This window comes from Melopsittacus undulatus, chromosome 3, assembly GCF_012275295.1.
Source record: "Melopsittacus undulatus isolate bMelUnd1 chromosome 3, bMelUnd1.mat.Z, whole genome shotgun sequence".
NCBI lineage: Eukaryota > Metazoa > Chordata > Aves > Psittaciformes > Psittaculidae > Melopsittacus > Melopsittacus undulatus.
In genome coordinates, this window is record NC_047529.1 from 37,160,516 (window position 1) to 37,186,958 (window position 26,443).

The 26,443-nt window shown below is 40.8% G+C and overlaps 1 protein-coding gene across 1 annotated transcript; it reads left to right on the forward strand.

Moving 5' to 3' along the window:
• Positions 1–16,313: 16,313 nt before the first annotated feature.
• TMEM14A (transmembrane protein 14A) lies at positions 16,314–25,604 on the forward strand. The gene is made up of 5 exons (XM_005153206.3): positions 16,314–16,478; positions 17,749–17,834; positions 19,541–19,642; positions 23,305–23,392; positions 24,984–25,604. The coding sequence occupies exons 2-5, from the start codon at positions 17,759–17,761 to the stop codon at positions 25,021–25,023; spliced, it is 306 nt and encodes a 101-aa protein (XP_005153263.1). The 5' UTR covers positions 16,314–16,478; positions 17,749–17,758; the 3' UTR covers positions 25,024–25,604.
• The last annotated feature ends 839 nt before the right edge of the window (positions 25,605–26,443 follow it).

Genomic DNA, 26,443 nt, shown 5'->3' on the forward strand with positions numbered 1-26,443 from the left:
AGCCTGACACTGTACCACAAACTGTACCACATTGTACAACAAAGACAAAGGATACGTAGCTCTTCTTGATACTTCTGTAATGCACCTTCCATCCACTGACTACATTTGTATTTGCTGTATAGGAACATGTTTTGGTGAGAAGAATATTGGGACTTGTGTTGATTGGTTCCTTGTTAAGAAAATTTTATGCAATATTAGAACCAAGCAGTGTATGATGCAAATCTTTAAGGAAATCAAAAATCACCCACATGGCAGTTATTTATTATGGAGATGTTCAAAAGCATGCAACTTCCACTAAAAGTGCCAGGAATTGAGTTCTTAAGTTCCCTGTACCTTCAAAGCTTTTTCTCTTCTAGTGTCATGGAAATCTAAATTGTTTCTATATTTTCTTCTTAACTGCTGCAGAACTTGAGGAATAATGATCCAACCCCAAACTGCTGTGCTCACATGAACCCAAACAGAAAAAGAAAATAAGCCAGTGAATAGGAAATGTCAAACAGAAGAAAAACAAATTCATACAAGTACATAAAACATAAAAAATGAGGCCAGAAATTATTTCTGGCTATGTGGTTACTTTGGTAAGCTCAACAAAGAGCCTTTCCAGACTGGTTTTGAGCCAGCTTAATGCTTTTCTCTTATTAAATAACTTCAATGATTTGTAGTCCTGTTTGTATGCTATTTCCTCCTATTTTAATCTTCACAGGATCGGTGAATGTTAGTTCAGGGATAGTATCTCTCTGAAGCACAAGAGGCTTAGTCAACCTGCTCTGCATAAACATCTGAAAATACATAGATCAATTGATTTACCAAAGGCAGTACAGTATCTTACGTGCCCATTCTTTCCTGTCCTGAGATAGTAAAGATTAGAGACACGAGATGCATTTATTATGCTTTCCCTATGCTTGAATGATCATCATAAAAATGCAGTTCTTCTAAGTTCATAGACTAAGCACCAAGGATATTTTGACTCCCTGTGTCACACAGGGACATCACAACAGGGCTTTAAGGTGTGAAAGCTGATCAGGTAGCAGTAAAACCTCACCGGATTTTCTCTGTCTCATTTATGAAGAACAGTCAGGCAGATGTGTAACATGGGAGTGAATTAAGAGGGATGGTTCCAAATTTGGTAAAGTGAGTCAGTCCTGTTCCTTCTTTAGGCCCTGAAATATAAAGAAACAGGATATGTAGCTCTTGATACTTCTGTAACGCACCTTCCATCCAAAAGAATCTTGGGGACAGGTGAATGCTTTCACACACTGCTGAGAACCTGAAGCTCTGCAGGTGGAGTTCTGGGGTCATGATGTAAGATAACCGAAAGGACTAACACAGGTAGCTGGAGCTGCAGGAAGCAGCAGCAGCAGGCTGTTCTTGAATAGATCAGGCTAGCTAAGTAGCAAAGCTCTATCTTTGATTTAAAAAAAGCCCTGTGACATCTTAAACAACCATATTTTGTTGGGCTGATGGCCGAGCCAGCATTTCCAGTGTCATTTGGGAATCCAATGCACTTCATGCACCAATTAAAGAACATCCTTTGGGCTCCAGTGTCCCAAACCGTGCAGTCCTCCTAGTCTTCCAGCTCCAACTGGTTGGACAAACTACACCAGTATCACACCCAATCTGAACCCACCTTTCAAAACATGTCTCTTCATCCTCCTTGTGCCTGGTATCCCTGATCACCACCCTGACCAACAAACTTGATCACTCACAGGTAAGTCAGACTGAGCAAAGGACTGGACTCCATCTGACAATTTTAAAAGCTCTTGTTCAAGGAAGAATATACATTGACATTGATTTGAGCTTCTCTGCAGTAGCTGAAAGAAGATCTTTTGTCTTCCCACACGTCTCTTCCAAAGCAGAGGAACAAAATATGCAGACCTTGAATGCAGTTAAAGCAGGCACATCTATCTCTGCTTGAACGCTACACTGAGCCCCTATTTTTACCCACTGTTACAGCTAAGATGGCTGATTTACAAGGTCACGTATTTTGCTGAAGGCCATATCATGAGTCATTTGATTAAAACTGCCCTTCCTGGCTCTCAGTCCTTTGCTCTACTCATTAGTACACACAATATAATAAAAAGTTGGAATATCCCCAGAAGGGAGTCTTGCTTAGACCACTTCCTCTGTAGTTCACTACCACAGACCTCAATTCTTGTCTTGGGCAGCTTTCCAGCTGAACTACAAGATGCAAAATAACATTTTAAGTTAAATTTCAAGTGGGATAATGAGCAGCTACGGAACTTCAACATTGTTCTAAATTTAAACAAAACAGCAAGAGGTATTTTAGAGAGTATTCAGGAGAGTAAACAGAATAGAGGCTAAGCAAATACATAGCAGACACTGTTCACCCTTCCTATTATCCATCTTGACAAGCATTCTTTGATGCATTTATGAACTTATGCCCCCCTTGCCATTTTTTTCAGTTTTTAGCAAAACCCCTTTACCCAACACTAACCCAGGATAACTTGAAAACTAAAAAGCTGGTAAAATTAACCAGCTGTGCTGACTGATGAGAAATATTGATAACATTAGATACTTCATTAAAGTTGCATTAAAACTCTTCTATTTAATAACACAGTTTAAGAAAGGGTTCATTTTATAAACTCACAGGGTGTTGGAATGAAAGATGTGATAGTTCCCATGTAACCTCATAAATTCTCTTGCTAGTCAGTTTCAAGTCTATGAGCTCTAATAAAATTCTCATGAGAACACAGTATCCGTCCATAAAAAACTCCTGAACCCCCCATGGGAATTGGCTGGTTTGGAAGGGTTCAGGGGTTCAAGCCTGTGGTTTATTTATTAAAATTTTCTCAGTAAATATATCATGGTATAATAGATAACAACTACACTGTTCTGCACTATTAGCATCCGTCTTCCATATACATGAACAGTAAGCTTCAAAAATAGGAAGAAGACCCTTAAGTTACATTTAAATGTGGATGCACTGACCCGTTTCTCAAAAAGAGGCTGAAACCATAAACAACAGTGAGAATTTGATTCCTCATTTTTCCCCTCACAAAAATACTGTCATCAGAAGCAGCATTATGCACAGCTATAAGACGGGAATTTGGATCACCTGAGCTTTTAATAGAGTGGGTTGAATTTAGACACCTACAGTGCCAAAAGACAATCTTGACTTAGAGATAAAACAGCTGTGGCATTAGAAGTATAAATCTGATTAGGAACACCATGTCCATGCTGGAAATACAAGAATTTTGTAAAGTCTGTGACTGGAGGCTCTGAACCAATTTTACCTTCTCCTTCTATCAAGTCTTCAAACCAACCCTAAAACAGTACAAACTCCTTCCCTTGGAGCCAGTGAAATGCTGTAGGAATATGACAGACAGTAGTAGCTTTTATGATGTAATACTGTACCCAAGAACTGCTCAGATACTCTCATGATGAGTTAGATAGCTGGTTGGTGACAGACTAATTATTTTAACACAGGATCCACAGAGTCATTTCCGCCCTAAAAGGCTCCTCAGGGAGAGAAAGTATTGCTAAAATCCAGATACATCTTTTTTTTTTCTCTCAAAAAGCAAAACCAGTTGGTCTAAATCCACTAATCTGGTGGTGGGGGTGTCTTGGAGAACACTTCCACTCTGAGGAAAAGTGTGTCTTTCATATATGTCTTATGGCAGGTCATTTCAGGCATTTAGAGGCAGGCTCTTGGGGTGGCAGGAACTGTCACCTTCCTCCCTTCACTAGAGCCAGCTGCCAGCTTCCAGCTCTGAAAATGACCAGGCTGAATGTCACAGCTCTTCTGGTCCAAAAGACATACTGCTTCATGCAGGTATGCAGAGCATCATAGCCCCAGCGCACTACAGGATTCATGACTGCCAAAACCAACATTACTCTAAGGTGCCAGTGTTGAGCACGCCATAAACATCCGTTCTCTACTCAGCAACTCCCATATCCTCCACTCTTTTCCCAGTACTTCTGTATTGAGAGTAAATGGGAGGGGAGGATGTTCTGTAGAAAGGATAGAATACCTTTGCATATTCCTTGCCTTGCCTCCCTGGGACACAAATACACAGCTTTCATATTCGGCTTCTCTGTGCTCCATACTGCACCCCATACTCATCTCCCTATTTCCCAAAGCTGGTGCTGTGTTTGCCAATAAAGAACACAAAGTTGGGCAACACAGGAGCCATTAGTCCCACCTCTCTGTAGCCTGCGTGCACGCAGATCCTCCTCAGAAAAACTGACTTTGTTCTGATTTCTGCCACTGATTTACTGAAATGTAAATGAGTTTTACTTTTCATTGTCAAAGAGCTCCAAGCAACTTCACAGGCTTCCTTCACTTACCATAACACCACCTTGGATACATTCAGAAAATCTGCTTAGCTAGGACACTTGAAGTTCTGGCTTTGTATTTCTAAGCAGAGTGCTTCATGTTCCTCCTGGGACTGCATTTTTATTAAGAATTCTCGCATCGTTCCTTTCTCTCCACATGAGCTCGGCACATGTACAGCATTGGGATGCCTGGATTAGAAACATAATTAACAAAAGTATTCAAACAAGCTTTTTTTCATTTCCTGGAAGAAGACGGGCTTACTGTGTGTACATGTGTGTGAATTTGTGCTCATGCACATGACAAAGCTGGTTTCCTTCACACTGACACAATAAATGTTTAAATAAAACTCTGTAAAATGCAACTGTTCAACATGTAAAGTTAAAAACCATTAACAACCTTTCTTAATTTCTCAATGGAACCAAGAGCGTGATCCTAGAAATTGTGTACACTATTATTTAAGGTTAACCAGCTATACCTGTGCACATACAGGAAGTCTGCAGGCACAGTACCTTTACACATTTGTACATCTTTTCTCTGGAATACAGCTGACATTTATCAAATTATTTACATCATATAGCAAATGGAAAGCAAGGGAATACAGCATTCATTGACTTCTGAATTCCTTTTTAGCCCACTCAAAATCCTAAGGCTTTAGGAAAAGCTTCTGATCACATTTTAGCTCCAGCAATAACAGTGACCTGTAATTTACATAGAATCATAGAATAGTTAGGGTTGGAAAGGACCTTAAGATCATCAGGTTCCAACCCCCCTGCCATGGGTAGGGACACCTCACACTAAACCATGCTGCCCAAGGCTCTGTCCAACCTGGCCTTGAACATCCCCAGGGATGGAGCATTCACAACCTCCCTGAGCAACCCATTCCAGTGCCTCATCACCCTTACAGTAAACAATTTCTTCCTTCCATCCAATCTAAACTTCCCCTGTTTAAGTTTTAACCCATTAACCCCTGTCCTATCACTACAGTCCCTAATGAATAGTCCCTCCCCAGCATCCTTATAGGCCCCCTTCAGATACTGGAAGGCTGCTATGAGGTCTCCATGCAGCCTTCTCTTCTGCAGGCTGAACAGCCCCAACTTTCTCAGCCTGTCTTCATACGGGACGATCACGTCCTTCGACCTGCTGATCACGCTCCTTTTGATGCAGCCCAGGATACGGTTGGCTTTCTGGGCTGCAACTGCACACTGAAGCTGCCTCATGTTCATTTTCTCATTGACCAACACCCCCAAGTCCTCCTCTGCAGGGCTGCACTGAATTTCGTTTTTGCCCAACCTGTAGCTGTGCCTGGGATTGCTCTGACCCAGGTGGAGAACCTTGCACTTGTCGTGGTTAAACTTCATGAGGTTGGCATCAGCCCACCTCACAGGAGTGTCAAGGTCCCTCTGGATGTTATTCCTTCCCTCCAGCGTATCAACTGAACCACACAGCTTGGTGCCATCGGCAAACTTGCTGAGGGCACACCCAATCCCACTGTCCATGTCCCCGACAAAGATGTTGAACAAGACTGGTCCCAACACCGATCCCTGAGGGACACCACTCATTACTGGTCTCCAGACGGACATTGAGCCATTGACCACAACTCTGCATGCGGCCATCCAGCCAGTTCTTTATCCACTGAGTGGTCCACCTATCAAATTGATGTCTCTCCAATTCAGAGACAAGGATGTCGTGCAGAACAGTATCAAATGCTTTGCACAAGTCCAGATAGATGACATCAACTGCTCTACCCCTGTCCATCATTTCCATAGCCCCATCATAGAAGGCCACCAAACTGGTCAGGCAGGATTTCCTCTAAGTGAAGCCATGCTGGCTGTCACCAAGCACCTTGTTGTTTTCCATGTGCCTTAGCATGCCTTCCAGGAGAACCTGCTCCAAGATTTTGCCAGGCACAGAGGTGAGACTGACTGGTCTGTAATTGCCTGGGTCATGCAGCATTTACCCCTTCTTAAAAAATCTCAAATTTACAAAGACTGACAGGGGTCATTTCAGCTGACAGTGAACTGTGGAGATGGGGGAAATAAATTTGTGACATAAAGAGATAGGCCACGGAACTGAAAGATGAAAGACAAGAATACTGTGTTCTCTTGAAAAATGTAGAGGGTAATAGGTAGACACACTATAAATTACAACACTGGAGTATCCGTCAGCTTGTAAAAAATGTCAGGAGACCTTCAGTACTTACAGATGGTCAGTGCCTCCATTTTCAGCTACCTCTGACAGATGGCTCTTCCCTATGGCCCAGCAGTGATATGCCAAGAACAACGATTAGAGACTGACTCAGAGCAAGAGTGGTGCAATACTTTGCAGCTGTATTTATAGTCAGGCACAGAGTTTTCCTCACATACCCACCTCCATTTCAAAAACACCATGTGAAGACATACTGAAACAATAGCAGTCACATAGTTCTATGTCCCCCTCCTGATTTACCACGACAAATCATGCTGAGTTGAGAGAAAAGGCTACTCATCGGTTACATAAGAACCCCAGCACTTATCTGTATCCCTTCTAGAAAATAATAGTTCTACGTACATTTAATGCATTAAATTATCAATGCAAATCTCTTCCATTCTCAAAAGTTGAGGGTTCTATTACAGATCAAATCATCAGTTAAACTACTGGCCAGTAATCACAAAGCCCAAGCCAACTGCTGAAAAACCAAATCCATAACTGGCATTTATAATATATTTATCATGTAACACGTGGCATTTGTTAGCTCTTTACCACATTTTACACAATCTGGTTATTTCCTTACTCTAGTTCCAGTTTCAATCACAGCTCTTCATTTTATGTATAACATCCAAAAAATAAAATTATTCAAATGTCTTTATCACCTCGGAAAATGTAAACTGTGGCAGTGTGAAATATAAAGTCTTCACCATCCAGTAAAGCACCAGGCCTAGATGGCCTCACTGCAGAGTTTTTCCAACAATTCAATTTACTGCTTCCATCCCATTTATGATCCCTTTATTGAGAATCATAATAGGTGTTCAAAAGATATTTAGTAAAGCAACTGTTAATTTTTTCTATTTTGGATCCTGAAGAGAGTCTGGAAATAGGTTGCTTGCCCACTTATCATCACCTTCAACTGTGGGATGCATCCAGAACACCACAGCTCTCTCAGGTTTAACCAGTGTCAGCCACCTGGCTGCAGGGAGTTGCCTGGCCCTGCTCCTTACTCTCTCTCCTCCTGTGGCCTATACGCCTCCCAGGTGTGGCTCTCCCTTACTTCGGACCTGGTGCAGACACACAGCCCACCCCCCAGAGAAACAGCATAGATACTGTCACCCATGAAGATAAAGATGTGTCCAAAGTGTGTATGTGTGTGTCTGTGGATTAAATACACCAAACTGCTTGATCAGCATTTAATCTTGTTACAGAAGATAACCATCAGCCAGATTAAACCGTTATTGGGGAATTACAAAGAAACTTGACACAAAGCACAAGGCAGACTGTAAGGAAGTATAAAACATACATGAAAACTCTTTACAGGAGGGAGAGACCTTGAAGGAGAAACAGCTTTCTCTAGGGGGTGCATGTGTTTCATCCAACAACTTGCAGGGAGCTCCATAAATGGGTCTGCACATGCAGGCATCTGCATTAAGGTAGAGGACCCATAACTCCCACAGAAGACACGTGTAAAGAGGGAGCCATGCAATGGGAAGGGGAGGTGTTTTTGTAACCCACAGTACCCACAAGTGAGGGGGTGCATACAACTCTGTGTATGTATATGTCTGTGTGTTTCTGTGCATGTATGTGTACACTAAGGCAGCTTTAGGCTTAGTTATAGGACTGTTTAGGATTTTCTACTACGGTTTGCCTATTGTGTTACTGATCTTGTATGTGTAGTTCACTGATTGCTGGCTAATTACATACTGTCAATAAAGCAATAAACTTATTTGATCCATATTTATTTTAGACTATGTGAACTCAGTTTTTCCCTGTGATGTCTGCTGAAGCAGCCAGAGACCTCTGTAGCACAAGAATTTTTCATTTTCCTCCAGAGAACCAACATTGAATAAATTTATGTAAAGAGTAAATGCATAGTTAGTGAATCACATCTAAATACAGGTGAAATCCCTTAAGTGCATGCAATATTTGTCTCAAAATAATAATTTTGAAGACATTACACATGTGGTTATTTCAGACCTATTTCCCAAGAGTTTATATGCAGATGTTACAGGGTTAGCATTTGTAATTAAACATGCTGTTATACTTTAGTTTGGGGGTCAGCACTTCCTGTTTGCACCATATTTTCCTTTGAGTTGTCTGTCAAAAGAAGAAACTGGGCTGGATTTGGATCTCAGTTACCACAATCCAACAGAGAAGAGCCTTAGATAAATCATACTAAAAATCAAAACTATAACTGTACAAGTGTTTCTTGCATGTTGCAGAGTTCCACTAATCCTACAGGTTTTGGGGTTGGATTTGGGTTTTTGGGGTTTCTTTTGGGGTTTTGTGTTGGGGTTTTTGTTTTGGGTTTGGGGGTTTTTTGTTTGTTTTTAGTGGGCTTGGGGTTTTTTTGTTGGGTTTTGTTTTGGAGGTTTTTTTGTTTTGTTTTTTTGTTTTTTTTTTTTTGTAATATCAACTCAGAATTTCCTTTTTCTGTAAGACAAGACAAATCTTTTCAATTTTACTCATTTAATTGGCCTGGCCAAACCTCCCTCCTTCCATAGCTGTAATAACATATTCTAGTATTCCCTAAAGCATGTTTTGCTGTGCATGCCTGGATATGCTAGTCAGTGCTAATTTGCCATAATCCTGCTGTCATGACTTTCCCAGACTGATACATATGTAGGCAGTTTGGTCTAAAGTGTGGACTCAGCAACAGCTAAGTCACAACCCTGAATACTGCCCAGAATGGATGCAGTACAGCAAACTCTCCACACATCCTCGCATATGCACAGGGCATAAATGGGCAATCAATCAGGAAGGCTCTAACACTTACCGAAGAATGAACTTTGAACAACTTGGTAAAGGAAACAAACACAACAAAAATCTATTTCTGGGCTGAAACTATAGCTGGATATCCCAGCCAAAGATAACTGTATTTCACAAAATCACAAACCTCACATGAGGGTTTACAGTGGAAAAACACTGACAGGCCATTGTCTGTGGCACTGTATTCGTAATACTGTAATCATAGCTTTACCATAATGAGTGTAACTCTGTGGTCAGAAGGATGGAAAGAATATGATGTTTTTCCATGGAATACTTCTTCCTTCATAGATGTTTGGCTTGAAATCTGGAGTTAAATTTGCAGTGTTGTTGGCATTATTTTTCTCGTATTTTCGTTTCTGGGGGCTGATCTACGTAGGTGCTTTAACTTGGTTTCTCCTTTTAGGTGCACAGGTAAAAATTACTTCATTTTTTCCAAGTTTGATTAATTGCACATAAAAGTAGATGTGTAAACACTTTCGATTATTTGATGTTTACAATCCTCCCTTTGCACCCACAGCAGTAATCCTTTGGGTATTATCAGCCACAAAAAAATGAAGATAGCTTTTTTCTCTTTCCAAATTAGATCACCACTGTTACTCAGCAAGATCCCTGAGGTCACACTAAGCTGTGCTCCTCCAGGCTGGCTTGGCAAAAGACATATCCTAACCCACGCTGCCTGATGACAACTACCACAAGATACCAGTCCTACACACACTGGGGACTTCTTTAGCACATGGTTGGGGAAGGTTTCTGGCTCCTCTGCTCAATACGTGAGCAAAAAATCCCTCAGCAGAGACTAAAGACCTGACCCCATAATGATGCAAGCACGAAATACAGCATTGTCTAATACACCCTCGTGTATCTTAAGTGTGGGATGAGCTTTGGAAAGGAAATCAATATCTGAACTGCTAAAACTGTTACTTCAGACAGGTCTAAAAGATGGGTTGGTAATCATTACTGGAGGCTGCTGAGCAGTGGGTAGCCTTCCTTCCTGGATGATCCAAATCTAATGAGCTCTAACAAGGAAACAAGGTCAGAATCTCACTGGGAAAGTACTGGAACAAGAATATTGCTTTGAGGGCCCAAGCCTGTTCACCACTTTTTCTCAGTAGTACTTGTGTAAGCAATACTCCTGATGTTAATGTGATTATCTAAAGGCAGAAGGAATAGTCATACAAATAACGGTTGGGATTCATGCCTAGTAATCTGTCTAATCTGGCACTCTCTTTCCTTCAGCTGCACTAGATGTTTTCCAGCAGAAGACTCTCAAATAATAGATCCAAAATACACTGATATCCTGGGGGAAAATTCTATCACAGCTTATGAAATCTTTTCTAGGACATGAGCATTCATCAAGTTCTGTGCAGACAGAGCAGAAGGATCCCAGGAGAAAAGTGCAGTATCAGGAGTGCTATAGTTTAGTCTAAGGGTCCCTTTCTAAGTGCTAATACTATACATATTGTCCTAAAACTGCATGTTTCCTCAACAGGGTACATAGCAGTGCTAGTGAATTAAGCATCAGGTCTCACTGAGGTAAGAGAACCCTGAGATATCAACCTAAAAAAGTAAAATACAAACTCCTATCAACATCACATTTATCCTCACACACCTGTGGACACAAAACCAAGGCTTTGAAAAGAATATGACGGATGTCCTTGTAGGTCAGACCAACATCCAGTTCACCCCAGTATCCTTCCTCCAACAACAACAAATGATAAGAATATGCAAACCAGGCATATACATTTCCTTTGTTCTCCAGCATCCACAATCATTGTATTAGGGATGTTAGGGAGCACACATTCATACTTATTTTTTTAGTATTTCTTTATGAACTTGCAGTCCATTTAATTGTTTAGTCTCCTTTCCAGTCTGTTGACCCATCTGCTTCCAAAACATCTGCTGGCAGCAAATTCCACAAGTTCACTATACCTGCTACATAAAAAAAAAAAAACTATTTCCTTTTATCTTTCCTAAAATAACCACTTTTTGGTTTCAATGAGTGCCCCATAGTTCTAGTACTGTAGGATTTGGAGAACAATGAGCTGCATTCACTCTACCCACAGCCTTGATTTTACCAATCCTGATTATATCCATTCTCTCCTAATTGAAGCTCATGCTGTGGGTAGCCTCACTCTCTTCTATTTTCTCCCTGAGAATACGGTTTGTGGGCTTGAGTGGGACTGTCCCTCCACCTTTTACTACCCTCTTCAAAACATGTGCAAGGATCAGCTCTCTAAGACTGCAGTTCCAGAACAGAAATGTCAACAGGAAGCTAAATTTTCTTATGATTTATCGTCATGGCTTAGCATAAAGTTCACTGAATGCCAGAGGTGGTTAAAAGAAGGGACTGAGAACTGGGAAGCTGGCAACTAAGATAAGTTATTGCAAAAATCACAGCTTGAGCCACTCTCTGTGCAACATATAAAAATTAGGATCTTGCAGACCTCTTCCTTCTGGGAGGTATGTTGCATTTTACTTTACTTTTTTTGTATGAGAATGATCTGGAGGATGCTTTTGATTTGGATACTCCTATCTATAACCTTGCCTTTAATGAACCTGAAAAATGGTCCAGTCATGCTCCTGCCTGTCAATGGCCATGGGTAGGTGTGAAACAACAAAAACTGGGCATGAACTAGTGTCTAGGAAAGAGTAAGGATAGGGCATGCTTATATGAACTTCTACCCTAAAACCTTCCTGGCTTCAAACTATTTTTCAGCCCAGGAAGCTGCTCTGAGGCATATACAGTTTTCAGGTATGCCTCAGCATGTCTGCCAGAATTTGGGCAAGGGATCCCGTGCTCTGGCCCCTCAGTGAGCTGTTGCCTGAAAAACTCTTGTCTCAGTGTGTGCAGCTAAAAACAGACCCCTCTATAACAAGCACATAGTGGTGAGAGTTATCAGAGATCCAATGTTTATCACAGGATGATAAATATTAGGGAAAGGGTCTGAAAATATACACACACACACAAAAATCCTTCTTCTGTTCCAAGATACTTGCATCTTCATGAGTTTTTTTCAATTAGCTGAAAACATCACACAACGACAAACAAGCCACTTCAAACGTCTCTGAAATCCCTTAGGATTTCACTCTAATTTCCTGAACAGCTTTTAAATCCACATATTTGTTAAGAAGGATGGGAAATTTGGGATATCTTGGAAGCAGAGCACAGCTAGTGGCCTGAATCTGGATTTATTTAGACTAAGGACTTCTGAGATACTGAAAAGAAAAAACTCCATTTCTTCAGGAGATGAAGTCTATCAACTTCTGAGAACTCAGCAAGTAAAACCAAATTGCTACCATGATCAGAACCCAAGGCAGTTACAGTGCTCCCAAAGCACTGCATATCACAATCACATTCTTATATTTTGCTCCGATTAATCTCTCCACTACAAAATGTAGGTAAAGCCTGATTTTGCTGCAGACCTCGAGCTAGAACTGTGGATATAATCACTCACAATAAAATTGAATCTTGTCAGGTGCCAGGGCCCACAGGCAGGATTCTGTGGGCAGTGTTTGCTAACTTCCAGAATTACTAGCTTGTTGGATTCAGTAGATGGGAAGATTCCTGAGACAACCATAATTCTGAGTTGCATTTCACTGAAATTACCAAGAATTTCAGTCAGTGCCATACCCATTCAGTCCCAGCTCTTCCTGGGCACCTGATGCTTTTTAGACCCTCCTGACTTAACTGAGACAAATTACTAACTGGACTAATTAATATTTTTCTGCCTGGTTATGTTTCACCAGACTACTCAGTTGACTCATCAACTGAGGCTTGGGAGAGAAGGAGCAAAACTCGTCAATTACTGCAGAAAACAGGGGACTGGAAAGCAGAATTGGAAATGAAAAGGCCCTTTTGGCAGCAGCGAGCTGTTAAATTTAAGCACCATCTCCTGTGAAATCACTGCCCAAGAACCCATCTCTTCTTCCCTTGTAGGCTTTAGTCCATGTCTATATATGTTTAGTTCATAGAAAAGACTTTAGTTTGTGTGGTTGTTTAGTAATGTATATATTCTGTGAGATTATTTCATGGTTATTATAAAGAGCAATATCTCTGCCTTTTAACATTTTATTGAATTGACAGGGATGATTCTGGATCTAAGCTTTCATACTAGATTGTCAAGGAAGTATATCACCTCAGAACTGAAGGGTAATGACACATAACGGGAGCCCAGTGAGGCTGTAGATCAGTCTCCTCAGCCTTTTAAACAATGTTCTATTGCTTTAAAACCATTGTCCTTCTCACTGCTTATATATATGTGTGTATATATAAAAGCTTACAGAATCTATTTTAATAGTGGCCTTTTTGTACCAGAACATAACTGACTCCTTCCCTATTTAATTTTATTATTACACCTGAAGCCTCTGAATCCTCATCAAAAAAATACAAGGTTTAACTGTATTTTGCTCCTCTTCCATAGTCCCACCTGCTGAAGAGAACAATCTTTTGCACAGAAAGAACTATAGCTGTCTCAGGGTGCTTAGCTGCTCTTCTCCAGTGAGGAGCTTTTCTCCTGTCTCCAGTATTTCAGAGGCACACCTCCATTTTACAAATCCCTTCTGGCATCACATTATGTTCTAGGACAGCAGTTATCATTAAATCTTACTTGGAGCTTACAACTATGAGTAGCCTTTGGTGTTAATGCAGAAGGACCAACAAGAACTGCAAACAGCTCACAGCAGGTACTAGGTCTTTTATGTGATTCATACTGCCAACAACCTCTCTAACAACAGGTACACTAAGCAAAAGTGTTCAAGGGTAGGGAGATGGGCTGCATTACAAGCCCCTTAGAGGCTTCTTATCTTATACAGAACACTAGCAAAGCAAAGCACAAGCTCAGCCATTCTCTGGAGAAATAGCATATATTCAATGTGAATGCAGGTGGGCCTAACAAAAGGTCACACACATCATCAACATAGATGGAACTTTCTGGGAACTGAGCTGTACAATTTTAAGAAGCCTCCACTCCACATTTTTAACACTTTTTCTCTTCACATTACATTTTCATAAAGATGGAAAAATATATCCCTGAAACTAAAGCAATTTACTTGCCAAATCCAAAAGCTGTTTTTCCAAACCAAAGAGATGCTAGAGGCTGTTCAGTGAAAGAATAATGTTTATAATAGACAAAAACGTGCATTCTCCCCTAAATTTATCCTTATAGTTGGCTTGATTGTTGTAAATGGAACTTTCAAAAACAAAGCAAACAAATCATAAAACAAACCAAAACAAGCTAAACTAAACCAGCTGGAAGCAGACACCCAACAGGGGAAGTTTCAGCTCAGACTGGCAGTTATGAACAACAGAAAACCAGACTAGAAAGCTCTTAACAACATTAATGCTTTGCTGCTAGCTCTGTTTATACCTCACTGTTAGGACTGAGGGGTTTATCATGCTACCAACAAACTAATTTAATTCTTTTCCTATTAAAAACCTCTTATGGGTCTCAGTACCTGTACTGTTAACCATTTCACATCATAAAACAGTTGATGTAACAGCTTAGAGAAAACAATACCAAACACTTTTTGCAATTCAAAATGGAAGGGAACATAACAAGCAGCATATAATTACATGAATTAAAATTTAGCCCAGACTTCAGGGTTATCCAGTCTACTTTTGTAAGAAGTATCATTGAATCAGTAACCACAACTAGTCATTATCCTAGAGGTGCCAAAAAACACTCTATTCGTTCCACTTTGGAGCTCCCTCAAGTAGAATTGCATGGCTTTGCTTCATTTAATCCAGTTTATTTTACTGTGCTTTTCAAGAGCCACAAGTCCCAGAATACTCCATAAAGAAATCCAAAATTTCTGGATTTCAGCTTATGAATCTGCTTTCCATTTGCATTTTGGAACCGTCCTGCCCTCAAGTGTCCTATGTTTGTTTTCCAAAGTTGCTGTACCTCCAGTCTTCCTTCCCACAGATACTGCTGAGATAAGGAGAGAAGACTCTGTTTTCCTCCGAGCAGACTTGGACAGCTCACATGGAAAAGGTTTGTATCACAGCAGTTAAATGCTAACAGAAAAAAAAAACAAATAGCATGTTACAAGTGGAAACTAAAGACGTTAACCCTAATGAGAATACTGATTTACTTTCCCGCTTTGGATCTAACTTTCTTTGGATCTTACTTTCTTTGGAGCGGAAAACTCTCACACCTTTAGGCAGAGAAATCTAAATGAAACAAAAGATTTTGGCAAGGATTTTCAAACGATCCCTGAAGAAGGCAGCTATCCAAGTCCCATCACAGAGCATTGTGCGTCCCCCTTGCTATGGCCGTATTTATGGCCAGCCTATTTGCAGGAACAAGGGAAGCGTGGGGAATGTTGCAGGCAGGCACCCCCAAATTACTGCTGAAGGATCCATCCTGTGCTGATCAAGAACAAGCTCACTTGAGAGAAAACTAAATACTGCCAAGGGTGACAAAACAGGCACAAAACCAGCTTTTAGAAGAACAGCTTCAGCAAACAGGGCTACCAGACAAGTGTGCAAATAACCATGTCAAGCATTTTCATAAACAAGCTACGTGTGTAGCATCTCAGCCTTGAGCTTTGCACCTGCTCTTTTCCCTGACAAACACCAGCACTGGGTCTATGTTTGCATAACTTCATGCAGGCAGCCCTCAAAGTTTCGTAAGTGTCTCTAGGGTGGTGCAGGCAGAAGACCCCCACCAACCCCTGCCCTTTTCTCCATGGGACGCACACCCTTCGGGTACAAGCAGTGCTACAGACATGACTCTTGCTCATGCGTTCTTCCACTCCCGCCATGGCAGGGCTGCGTATTTTAGGTTTAAAAACCTAAATTAAGCCATGGATCTTCCCGGTGCTTGTGTAGCCCCGGCTGATGAGCCCGGCGAGGAGCTTCAGGAGGCAGAAGACCCCAACCCCGGAGGTGGGCCCTGCCGCCGAGGGACCCAAACAAACACGGTGCGAGGCCCCGCTCGCTGCCTCGGGCCACACGGATCCGTCTGCCTGACCTCCCGGCTCCAAGCGCCACAAAACGCGGCTCTCTCCGCGCAATGAGCTCCGCAAGCGGAAGCCCTGCCGCCACAACGGCGGTAGGGGCCCTCCTTCCTCCTTAACGGAGGACCAGCAACCGCAGAAGGGGCGGTGAAGCAGCCGCCGTTGGCTCGGCAGCACCGCGGTGCCGGCCCCGCGATGCCTAATGGTGCCTGACGGCCAGGGAGGCGGGGCCGGAGGAGGTCGGAGAACGGCTCTGCGGGACGAGGTACGGTGGTGGGGGTGTCGTGACTAGAGAGGCTGAGGGAAAGGGGGCGCGGGGAGGGCGGTGGGGCTCGTCTCGGCAGCCGCAGCCTTCGGCAGGGGATTCCGCCGTGGGGGGCGGGGAAGCGAGCGCGGCGCTGCATGGAGAGGGGGCGGCGAGAGGGGTCCTGCGGCGAGTGCGGGCCCGGGGCGGGCGATGGAAGGCCTAAGGCCACCCCTGAGCGGGAGCGTTCGGCTGTCTGCCTAGGCCACGAAGGCCCTGTGGATCAGAGGCCGGGCTCAGCCTGGCCCCTACCACTGCAGACCTTGTTTTAGGGGTGCCACGGCCCCCTTAACCTCACTCGTTTTCCTGACAGGGTTACGGCTAAGGGCAGGGTGGGTGCGTGCTGTGAGTTGCTTGCTTCAATATTAAAAGATTGATTTAAAATTATGAGTGTGTGCTCTTTCCTGCTACCCCTTTAACGCTGTGATCCGGAACACACCCACTCAGGTAGAAAGAAGGATGCACTTAATTAGTACACACTTAATCTGGGTGAAGGAAGTGTATTCCACCAGCTGGGGCCATAGTGCTGCTGCAGCTGTCTGGCCATTCATGCGTTTACAAAGCACAGTCGGGGAAGTAGAGATCAGTGTTAAAACAGGAATTGAAATGGTTTTTGGAGAGCAGAAGTGTAACCTGGGACAGTGCATCAAAATCTAAAGGTGAAACAAAAGGAGTGCAGACAGAGAGAGGATGAATCTTCTGTATATATATCTTCCCAAAGATGGCCTGTCTGGAAACTTTAGGTAAACTCTGAAAATTCCTGTTTTTACTTAGTATTGCCAGGCCTGTCACATTCCACTTGAAGTATCCGAAATACAGCCTTGTTGATGAGGCACTGAGTTGTGCACTGACAAGACCTGTATTGTATCCATAGTGTATGCCCAGATCAGCCATGTGGCACAAGCACAACAAAACCTTGGGGTCGTGTCAAGCTTTTTGCTTGCATATATGTGTGTTCGACTGCAAAAAAGCATGCCACATACATCCCCAAAATATCAATCTCCCTGCTGGAAGTACAGTGTACCTTCATACTGAGGTGTAAGGAAGGGCAGCAGTTAGAGAAAAAAAATAATACAATAGCCAATAGATACTCTATAACCTTTTCAGTGTCTTGACACATGACTTAGGAGATTGTAGTGTTACTTAGAGCACTAAATAATGTTTTTTGGTTTTGGGTTTTTTCCCAAGAGGAAAGATTTTGTCTTCAGTTGCAATGTTTTTTGTTTTCCAGAGTTGGGACCATGGCTATTGACTGGATTGGTTTTGCATATGCTGCATTGCTGGCTGTTGGAGGTGTTGTAGCATACACTCGTAAAGGTAAATACAGCAGGGTTTGGAAATGAAGTATTGGGGGTTCTTCTCCTCTCCACTTTCTTAAAATAAATAAATAAATACTGCAAGACATGAAAACTTTGCTATGATGAATACAACGGCATTTGAAATCCATCCTGCACTGTTGTAAATGAGCTGAGTCTCATGAGATTTACTTGGGTCAACATAAGCAGTTAAATGGTCACTTTTTTCTGTTAATCTAGCTGATGAGTTTGTTTTCAGGGCAGAAAGGGCTGTCATGTTATCTTTGACCTTCAGCATATTTGGGGCCTTTTCATTTCCTTTAATCAGCCCTATGTTGAGCACAGAGGATAATTTTTGATTAAAGCTTGTTTTCTGTGGAAGCATACAGGCCTGATTCCGAGATTCCCAGATGCACACTGTAAAGAAAACCTTTTACTTGCACATTCTGATTTGGTGGTTAATTATCTCATACTCTTAGAGCTGTGCATTTTCACTCGAAGATAATCAGACAGGTTTTAGGTTATCACCTATTATAAAGCACAGTTTCCATGTTCCAGTTGCTTTTGCAGCCCTTTGAATCCGTGCTCGAGCAGAGCATCCCGGCAGAGGTCGCAGTGGTACCGAGGACGGGCAGGCGTGCTCTCCAGGCTGATCCCGGTGATCTCTCCCACAGTGCAGATACCGGGGCAGTGCATCAGTCTTGTTCGCTGTGGTCATCATCCACCCCGATTCCTGTGATATAGTCACTGCTTTCCCCTGTTAGCGTGCACATACTTTGCCCTTAGAGACATGGCTTTATATCTGACTTCTTGATTTGTACCCAGCTGTACCCACTGACTATCCCATTCACTTGTTCTGTTCACTCTTTAATAGTTGGTCAGTCCTTGTGGCAAATCTAGATTATTTATTCTAATGGTAATGATTTCTGTTTTCATGCAAACTCTTGATTAAAAATATTCACTATAACAGGACTGGGAGATAAATGACATCTGGGGGTCTAGATTCTTTATAAAGATTATAAAGATTACAAAAAATCCAGATAATGCCTGCTGTGCTGATTCTACACTTTTATCATTATACAGAGTCAAATGCCTATTTGGAAACCTAAGAAAAGTACTGAAACTCTGAACTTTATGAACCAGTTTTGTAATGGCACTGAAAGAAGGTGTCAGGTTTCTTTGAAAAGACATACTTTCATCTTCATTGTGATCTATTTGTGTTTTATTTTTTTATTGTGATGTTGGTAATACCATTTCTCTGCCCAGGACTGATAACACACTAAAAGGCCTATGAATATGCATGTGTGTCCAATTTATCCTTTATACATATTGATACATTTCTACCATTTTTGGAGACTCCCAAGTGCTGTAAAACATAGTTTAAATCAAGAGACAGTGTAGAGAAATTACAAAAAAAGCTTCTAAAGATATGTGCGGTAGAGAAAATGGCCAAATTTAGGTTTGTGCTTAGAAGATTATTTTTCCCAAACTGCAAGTATTACTAGCTCCTGATCGTCTTCATGTAATTTAGTCAACTTTGCCCCTAATGCCATGCAAGAGAATGACCCAGTTATGCTGCCTCTCTATTCACACTGGCTAACTGCAGTGTAGCAAAATCAGTTCTATTTTTAAATATTTGTATAATACTATGTAGAGAAAGAACTACTGTGAAAAGATTGAGATTAAAGACACTGCATTGAGAAATAACACTTCAATGGTTTCTTGCAGGTAGTAAAATCTCTTTAGCTGCTGGTCTCACCTTTGGTTCTGTGGCTGGTTATGGAGCTTACTGCATAACACGTGATCCGAGAAATGTGAAGATATCATTGTGTAAGTGTGTTACTACAGTAAACAAACAAACAAATAAAAGCCTATCCCCCCCCAAAAAAACACACACACAAAAAAAAACAACCTGTGTCATGAACTTGATGTATAATTCTCTCTTTTATCAAACTTTGAGTATTACTTTCGTTTAAGTGTTAGTTTTCAAACAGTTCGACAACCTGCAAAATTCAAGAGCTGAACTGTAGAACTATTTGCAGGGTAAGGCAGACATTCACACAAAGCCAGCAGGTGTGTTTCCACCTGGCAGCATCTTCTTTTATTAGATGGTTACCTAACATTGCAAATATTGTGAAAGCCAGCAAAGGAACGTAGGAAAATACTCAAATAAAGTCATTAGTATTACAGATAGGAATGTAATTTGAGAAGTAAAGTAGGTGTGGGATCCAGTCTTGCACAATGTAACTTATCCTCAGCTCCCAGTGACAAAGAGTTTGACTTAGTGGTTTTTCTTTGTTGCTAAGAAATACAGAATACAAACCATGCAGTAACTGTCATGTTACCTAGTTTGCCATGAAACCCTCATGGAGGCAAGAAACCACAATCTCTAAGGTGGACAATTAGCCTCACACAACTGATTTGCAGTAAGAGCTGTTGGGAGCTTGTCTCACTCATGATTTTAGCAGAGGTGGCTTAGGCTGTAGTTTCATATGCAGAAATGCATTTAAAATACATTTAAACCAGATAATGCACAATTGTGTACCAGGTAAGTACACAATCACTTTTTCTGTACTTAGTTAGAATTTATGGTATACTGTTCATGCTGGTTTTGTGTTTTACACCAGTCACAGTTGTAAAACTTCAGAGTTCAAAACATCTTCAATAGAATTGTTAGCAAAGTGTGTTACCACCTAGTTCTTTAATAAAGGTGGCAGTGGCACACCTGATTATAGAATCACAGAACAATTTTAAGTAGCATACAGTGTGGTACTTTTGTGGGTTAATTAAATTACTAATTTGGATACAGAATTTCTGGAAGAGAATACTAATTAAAACTTACTAAATGTTGCCTCTTTCGCAGTTCCCTGGTTTGGAAAGGACTAGCACAAACATCAGATATACTAAAATACTGACAGTGTTGTGCATTTTGTGTAGCTGTAGGCTTGTGAGAGCTTCCTTTCAACTGGAGAAATGTGTATTACTAATTTAACAGAAATTATAGCAATACGGGATGAGAAGAGTTCACTATACTTGCCTTACAAAGTTCTTATATGTAGAGTAAAAGGAACAAAGACTTCTTAAAGTAGTCTTACTTTAGAATGATTATATAGCAATTTTCTAATTGCTTAAAACCTAAACTTATATTTATCATTGGCTATGAATGGGTGGCCTCTTCGAGATTCACCTGTGCTAAATAAAACAAAAGTGTCTGAACTATGTGTGGTAATTTCTGCCTGAAGTGAGTTAGGAAGTATTCATACAAAGTACTCTTCCAGGGCCAACCATTCAAGGTGATTTTAACCTCTTCCAGGGGGGTGTACCTCAGTCTGGGAGAGGGTGTCTTCTGGTTTTTATGGGTATAGGTATCACAAATTAATAAAGAGCTCAGTAGGAAGACTTCAGAGGAAGGGAGAGATTTTTGACATGCCCAAAAACATCTGCAAGTCCACATCTTAAAAACCTTTGGTGGCTACTGTATCTGCCAGTAAGGATAATAAGGGCTTTCTGTAAAAAAGGTGTATTGCTTTTGTAGAAAATCAGAATGTGTTCTTATGCCAAACCTCCTGAAGTGCCAAAAGCAACTCGAGTCCAAATGGAAGGAAGTTAAGTGCATGGAAGAAAGTGACTGTTGTGAACTTAGCAGTAGAGTAAATTGCAATGCAAAATTAAACAAGTACCCAAACCTGTAAAAGCTTAGGGAGAAAGTAGAATCCCCTTCCAAACAGATAATTATCTATAGTATTTATCACTTATGCAAGCAATGTTTTAGCATGAGACCTTTATAGTAGGATTCTTGTAACTTGTCCTATATACAAAGAGTATGTAGCATACAGATACCCAGGCAAATTTTCTCAGTTGTTTTATGTATTATTCTTTCAGGCATTTTCCCACTCCTCCTGAAATTAACTGTGTGCTTTCCTGAGTACTTTAATGCAGGTTTATGTGTTTGAAGTAGGTGTAGAAATTCAGACTTCAGTATGCCACAGTTTGTGCTATTCAGAGTGCAAGTTGGTACATCTAATTGATTGAATTTCTAACCTGAATTTGATTTACTGAATTGAATTTGGCTTGGTTTATTGAATTTCTTTGACTGATTTAAGGTGAAAAAGTGAATATTAGCACTTCTGAAAATCAGGTCTAAAAATTGAATGACTTGAAAACTCACTGGAACGCATGAAAAGCCAGATATTAGTAACCAGGAAAAAAGAATGTTACAGAGTGAACAGGCTTTGTAGCCTGTAATTAATTGCAAATATAATCAGGGCTCTGGCAAGATGCATACTGTGGAATAGTCCACTCTTCAGGCATTCCTGAGTGGATCAAGGGTATAGGACCAGAAAATAAAAGAAATGGATAATGGAGCATAATAGATTTTTTGCAGGGTGTTTTTAGTGACTACACACTCATAGCTGGTAAAGTTTTGTAAGATGCTTGTAACTGTCAGAGCTTGTTTTATAATGCTGGAGAGAGTTTAAAACTAATTCTTGACACCTGTGAGCACAGGAGTGTCCACAAAGTTTGCAGAGAATTACCCAGGTGTTTTAACTATTCCGTAAAAAAAAAAGGGAAGAGATTTATGTAACTGACATTTCTTTGACTGCAAGAGCCCAGTTGCCCATGAGAAGTTCTGTCTCTCTGCTCACCTCTAGGAAGCATTTCAGGTGACACTTCTTTAACAAAGCTATCTGTCTTTGCAGAGTTCTGTGTGTTCTCATCAGTCTTCTCCTTTATGTAGCACTCTGAAGGTGTAGTTTCATATAAAATCCCCATGCTTGATCAGTTCACTGCTACCTCCGTTTTTAGGTTAAACTGCTCCAGGGTGAAGATTCAGTTGCTTTCATGATGTTTGTTCTCTGCTGCTGGCACTCAGTTTGTTGCCCTCTTGGGCTGCCAATCTCTTGTCACAGACAAAGATGGCTCCCTCATAGGAAATGAGTGAACTTGTGGTCATGATGAAGGAAATGCTTATGGCCATATTCTGTACCTAAAACAAATGGAAATCCTTCCAATCTAGTTTTTGAGGCTTAGCAAATGAAGAGCTAGCATTCTAAAACCAAAACAGATAAAGTTGAATTCTCTAGCTCTTTGAATAGTTAGAAATCAGCTGCAATGATCTAGGGTGGTGGGATTTATAAGGCAGTATTCCTGTAATTTAGCATACATGTTACTGTTGTGATGAAGATTCTTCCCATTATTTGTATCCCCATGAATAGAGGGAAGTAGAATTCATTGTCTGACAGACTTACTTAGTATCTGTGAAATAGGATTTAGCATTCTGCTCCATGCAGAAACCTTGTTTGTAGCTGAAAGAAATCATAGCAGTGTATTTTGGAAAAGCAAGAATGTTTTTATAGACCCTATCTCTGATCTGATGTTTTATTAAATTACAGTTCACAGTAAAACAGCAATGACCTTTGATAACTCTCCATGTTTCTGAATGGTCCAATGGGAGAACTGAGAACATAAATATATTGAATTGTCTTTTACAGTTTCATCTTTTCTTTTGACCATTATAATGGGAATGAGGTTCAAGAGGTCCAAGAAATTAATGCCAGCCGGACTAGTAGCATGCCTGAGGTAAACATATATTAAGGAACTTAATGTAAAAATTTCACTGATTTTCGAGTAGTTGCCATGTGACTTATGATTCAGACCAGTATCAGTGGAAGTTATTGTCGTCCAGCAACTATATGATTTAAGCGAAATTAGTTTGGAGGTCACAGTCCTATTTCCAGTGAACAGCTTTTTCATCTCACTAGGCGAATACATCTGACATGGACTGACTTTCTCAGCACAGAAAGACCTGCAGTTAAATATTAATGAATATTGATAAGGCTCTTGGAAGAACCTGAGGTAAGCCTCAGTGTGTTTTCAAACACATACGCATAAAATTAGTCATCAGATTTCATCCAACACAGTAATCTTAGAAAAGACAAGCACTTTTGACTTTTTTCCCAGTCTGTAACTTGTCAGAGGAACCCAAAATCAAGAGGACGACTCAATATGAAATACACATCTTGTTCACTTTATTGATCGTGATTGCCTATATTTGTAGTTACTGATAGCTCACGCACTACTAAACACTCTTTCATTGGCTACATTAGTTTGTCCACACGCCTATCTATATATAGCTATTGGCTAAGCTAGAATTTCCATGTTAGTCTCTGCTTCTGCTTACAATGGCTCAGTGTATTATAATTTGATACATACACAACAACTGGCTGTATTAAGATTGGATACATAATGGATAGCTGGCTGTATTAGTGGATACATGTACAGTGTAGCACACAGCAGCTAAGATACAATTTAGTTACATTAAGCTTATGAGAGCCTGGTCTCCAAAACTTGCTAACAGTTCACTATTGTGTCTTAACACATCCCAGTTTCTTATCTTGCTTGCACTGCTACTTTTGCTTCTTTACCCACAGCTTTCTTCATCCTCAGTTCATGTCAAGCTTTACGTAGGCACTTGCTGATTTAGGATTGTGGCCTGCACTCTCCATAAATGCCATTTTCTAATGCTAAGACATCGGGATTGGGCACAAGATGCCCATTGCTTTGCAGTCAGTCCGCAACAGTTCACTGTCATTCACTCAGTTTCAAGCCTGGGTTGTGCAAGCCTTCATAAAAGTCAAAGCCAGGGATTATTCAGCCCTTCATAATTTGCGTGCCCATGCTCCATCAGCCATTGTTCCACAGTAACTCAAAACATTTTTCAACTGTAAGTCAGAATCTTCACCTTCTGAAGGTGTAATAACTGTTGCTTTGTTGTTACTACATTTAATATAGCACCATTAACAGTTTTACTCACATACAGGTAAGAAGAAATCAGATGCAAATTGTCAAGATACAAAACTTAAGAATCAGGACCTAAACTGGAAAATTTCCATTTTGGATTGCTTTTCAAGCCTAGGTAGACTGTGTGTTTCCACAGATGCTAAAGCTGTAGATTTAGATCTTTTAAAAGATTGCTTACTATAGGCTCTAGTGTCAGGTTTTATGAATGTGCTGTTACTCAGTGATTACTTTCATACACAACTATATTTATGGGGTTTATTATTCTCAATTATATAATAATTATTAATTATATACTAATTAAATTCTAATTTAATTAATTATAAATAATACATAATTTGTATTATTATTTTAATATTTTTTTTTCTTGCAGCCTTCTGATGATATTGAGGCTTGTTTTGATGCTGCTCTAGGGCAATTTGGCAGCATCAGAACTGAAGTACGATTGCCACACCCACTGAACAAACAGGCAAGCTCTTCATACTTGAAAGACAAGTTTGAACACAAGTCTTAATTACATTGCATTTATCTTTTCTGTAGAAGGTCTGTACCTGTTATTTGATTATTGACATTTGCTGATATTTTGCAAGCTTTTTATTAAACTAAAACAGGTGGCTTGTTGATAATAGATTTTGATCTACTTCTGTTTAAGCACTCTGTTAACTCAAGGGATCTTTCTCTGTAAGTCTTATCTCTTTAGGGGTGCTGGGCACCCCAAGAAATTGAGTTAGTCTTGTACTATATCTCTGAGAGAAGGATATATATAAATACATGTTTTGCTAAAAAGGTATATTGTATTGAACCATAATTTTTTAGCTTCTGAGATTAATTAATTAATTCTAATTGCACTGTCAATTACTAATCAGTACAGGCTTGGGCCTGTGCTATGTTGCACTGGAAAACCCACCTTCCTTTCAAACACAGTTTCTTACCCTACTGTTTCTAAATGTAAAAACTATTATCAGTATTCAAATAAAATGCAAAATCCTTGAAACTTCTTAGTTTTTTGTGCAGTCTAGTGAACCATCTTGTCAATGAAAGTCTGGTGATTGTCAGCGTCTGATTGGAGAAAAACCCCAGTGCCGGACCCTGCTTCTGTTTGTGATCCCTCTAGTGAAATTAAGACACAAATGAGGTCAAGTACAGTAACTGGACTGTTTATTACAAATTACAAAAAGACAGTTACTATAAAAAGGGGAAGTTATTGTAATAAAGGGGATAGCAATAGGACAGATTGGAAAAAAGGTAGAAAATGAACAAAGATTCAGGGTGCAGAAATAGAGAGTCACCACCATGGAACCAGCAGTGTCCCGGGGATCTCTTGTCATTGTTGTCAGTGATGGGAGTTGTTCAGGGTTCGTAGTCAGTATTGGAGCAGAGTGTCCCCCAAGAGTCCATCAGAAGTGGGTGTCCTCATGGAGGTGTCCTTCTGGAGTCCCTGTGGAGTGTGTCTCGTGGAGTTGCCCTCATGGCCATGTCTCATGGGGGGTGTCCAGCAGGGTCTGTAGTAGTCATCAGCACAGAGTGTCCTCATGGAGGTGTCCTTCTGGAGTTGTCCTCATGGCAACAGCTCCCTGGTGATGTGCCTTGGTGATTACCTTTTACCACTTTATAATGAGTTGGGGGGAGTACCTCTGTTCTTCATGTCACCTATTACATATTCCTGGGGGACCAGTTTCCATGGTCGTACAGCCAGCTGTTCAATTGTATGCGTGTCTGCACACACAAGTTTGCAGCAATTCTGAAGATATTGGGTAGCAATTCCTCACATCAGTCTTTCAGGTAATGGACGGTGGAGTCCCAATTCAGCTCCTCACTTCCTTCTCCCAGGCA

Coding starts and splice junctions, on each gene's coding strand:
- TMEM14A (XM_005153206.3), top strand. CDS start 17,759: ATGGCTATTGACTGGATTGGTTTTGCATATGCTGCATTGCTGGCTGTT. Junction 17,835..19,540: donor TGTAGCATACACTCGTAAAG/GTAAATACAGCA, acceptor GGTTTCTTGCAG/GTAGTAAAATCTCTTTAGCT. Junction 23,393..24,983: donor GGACTAGTAGCATGCCTGAG/GTAAACATATAT, acceptor TTTTTCTTGCAG/CCTTCTGATGATATTGAGGC.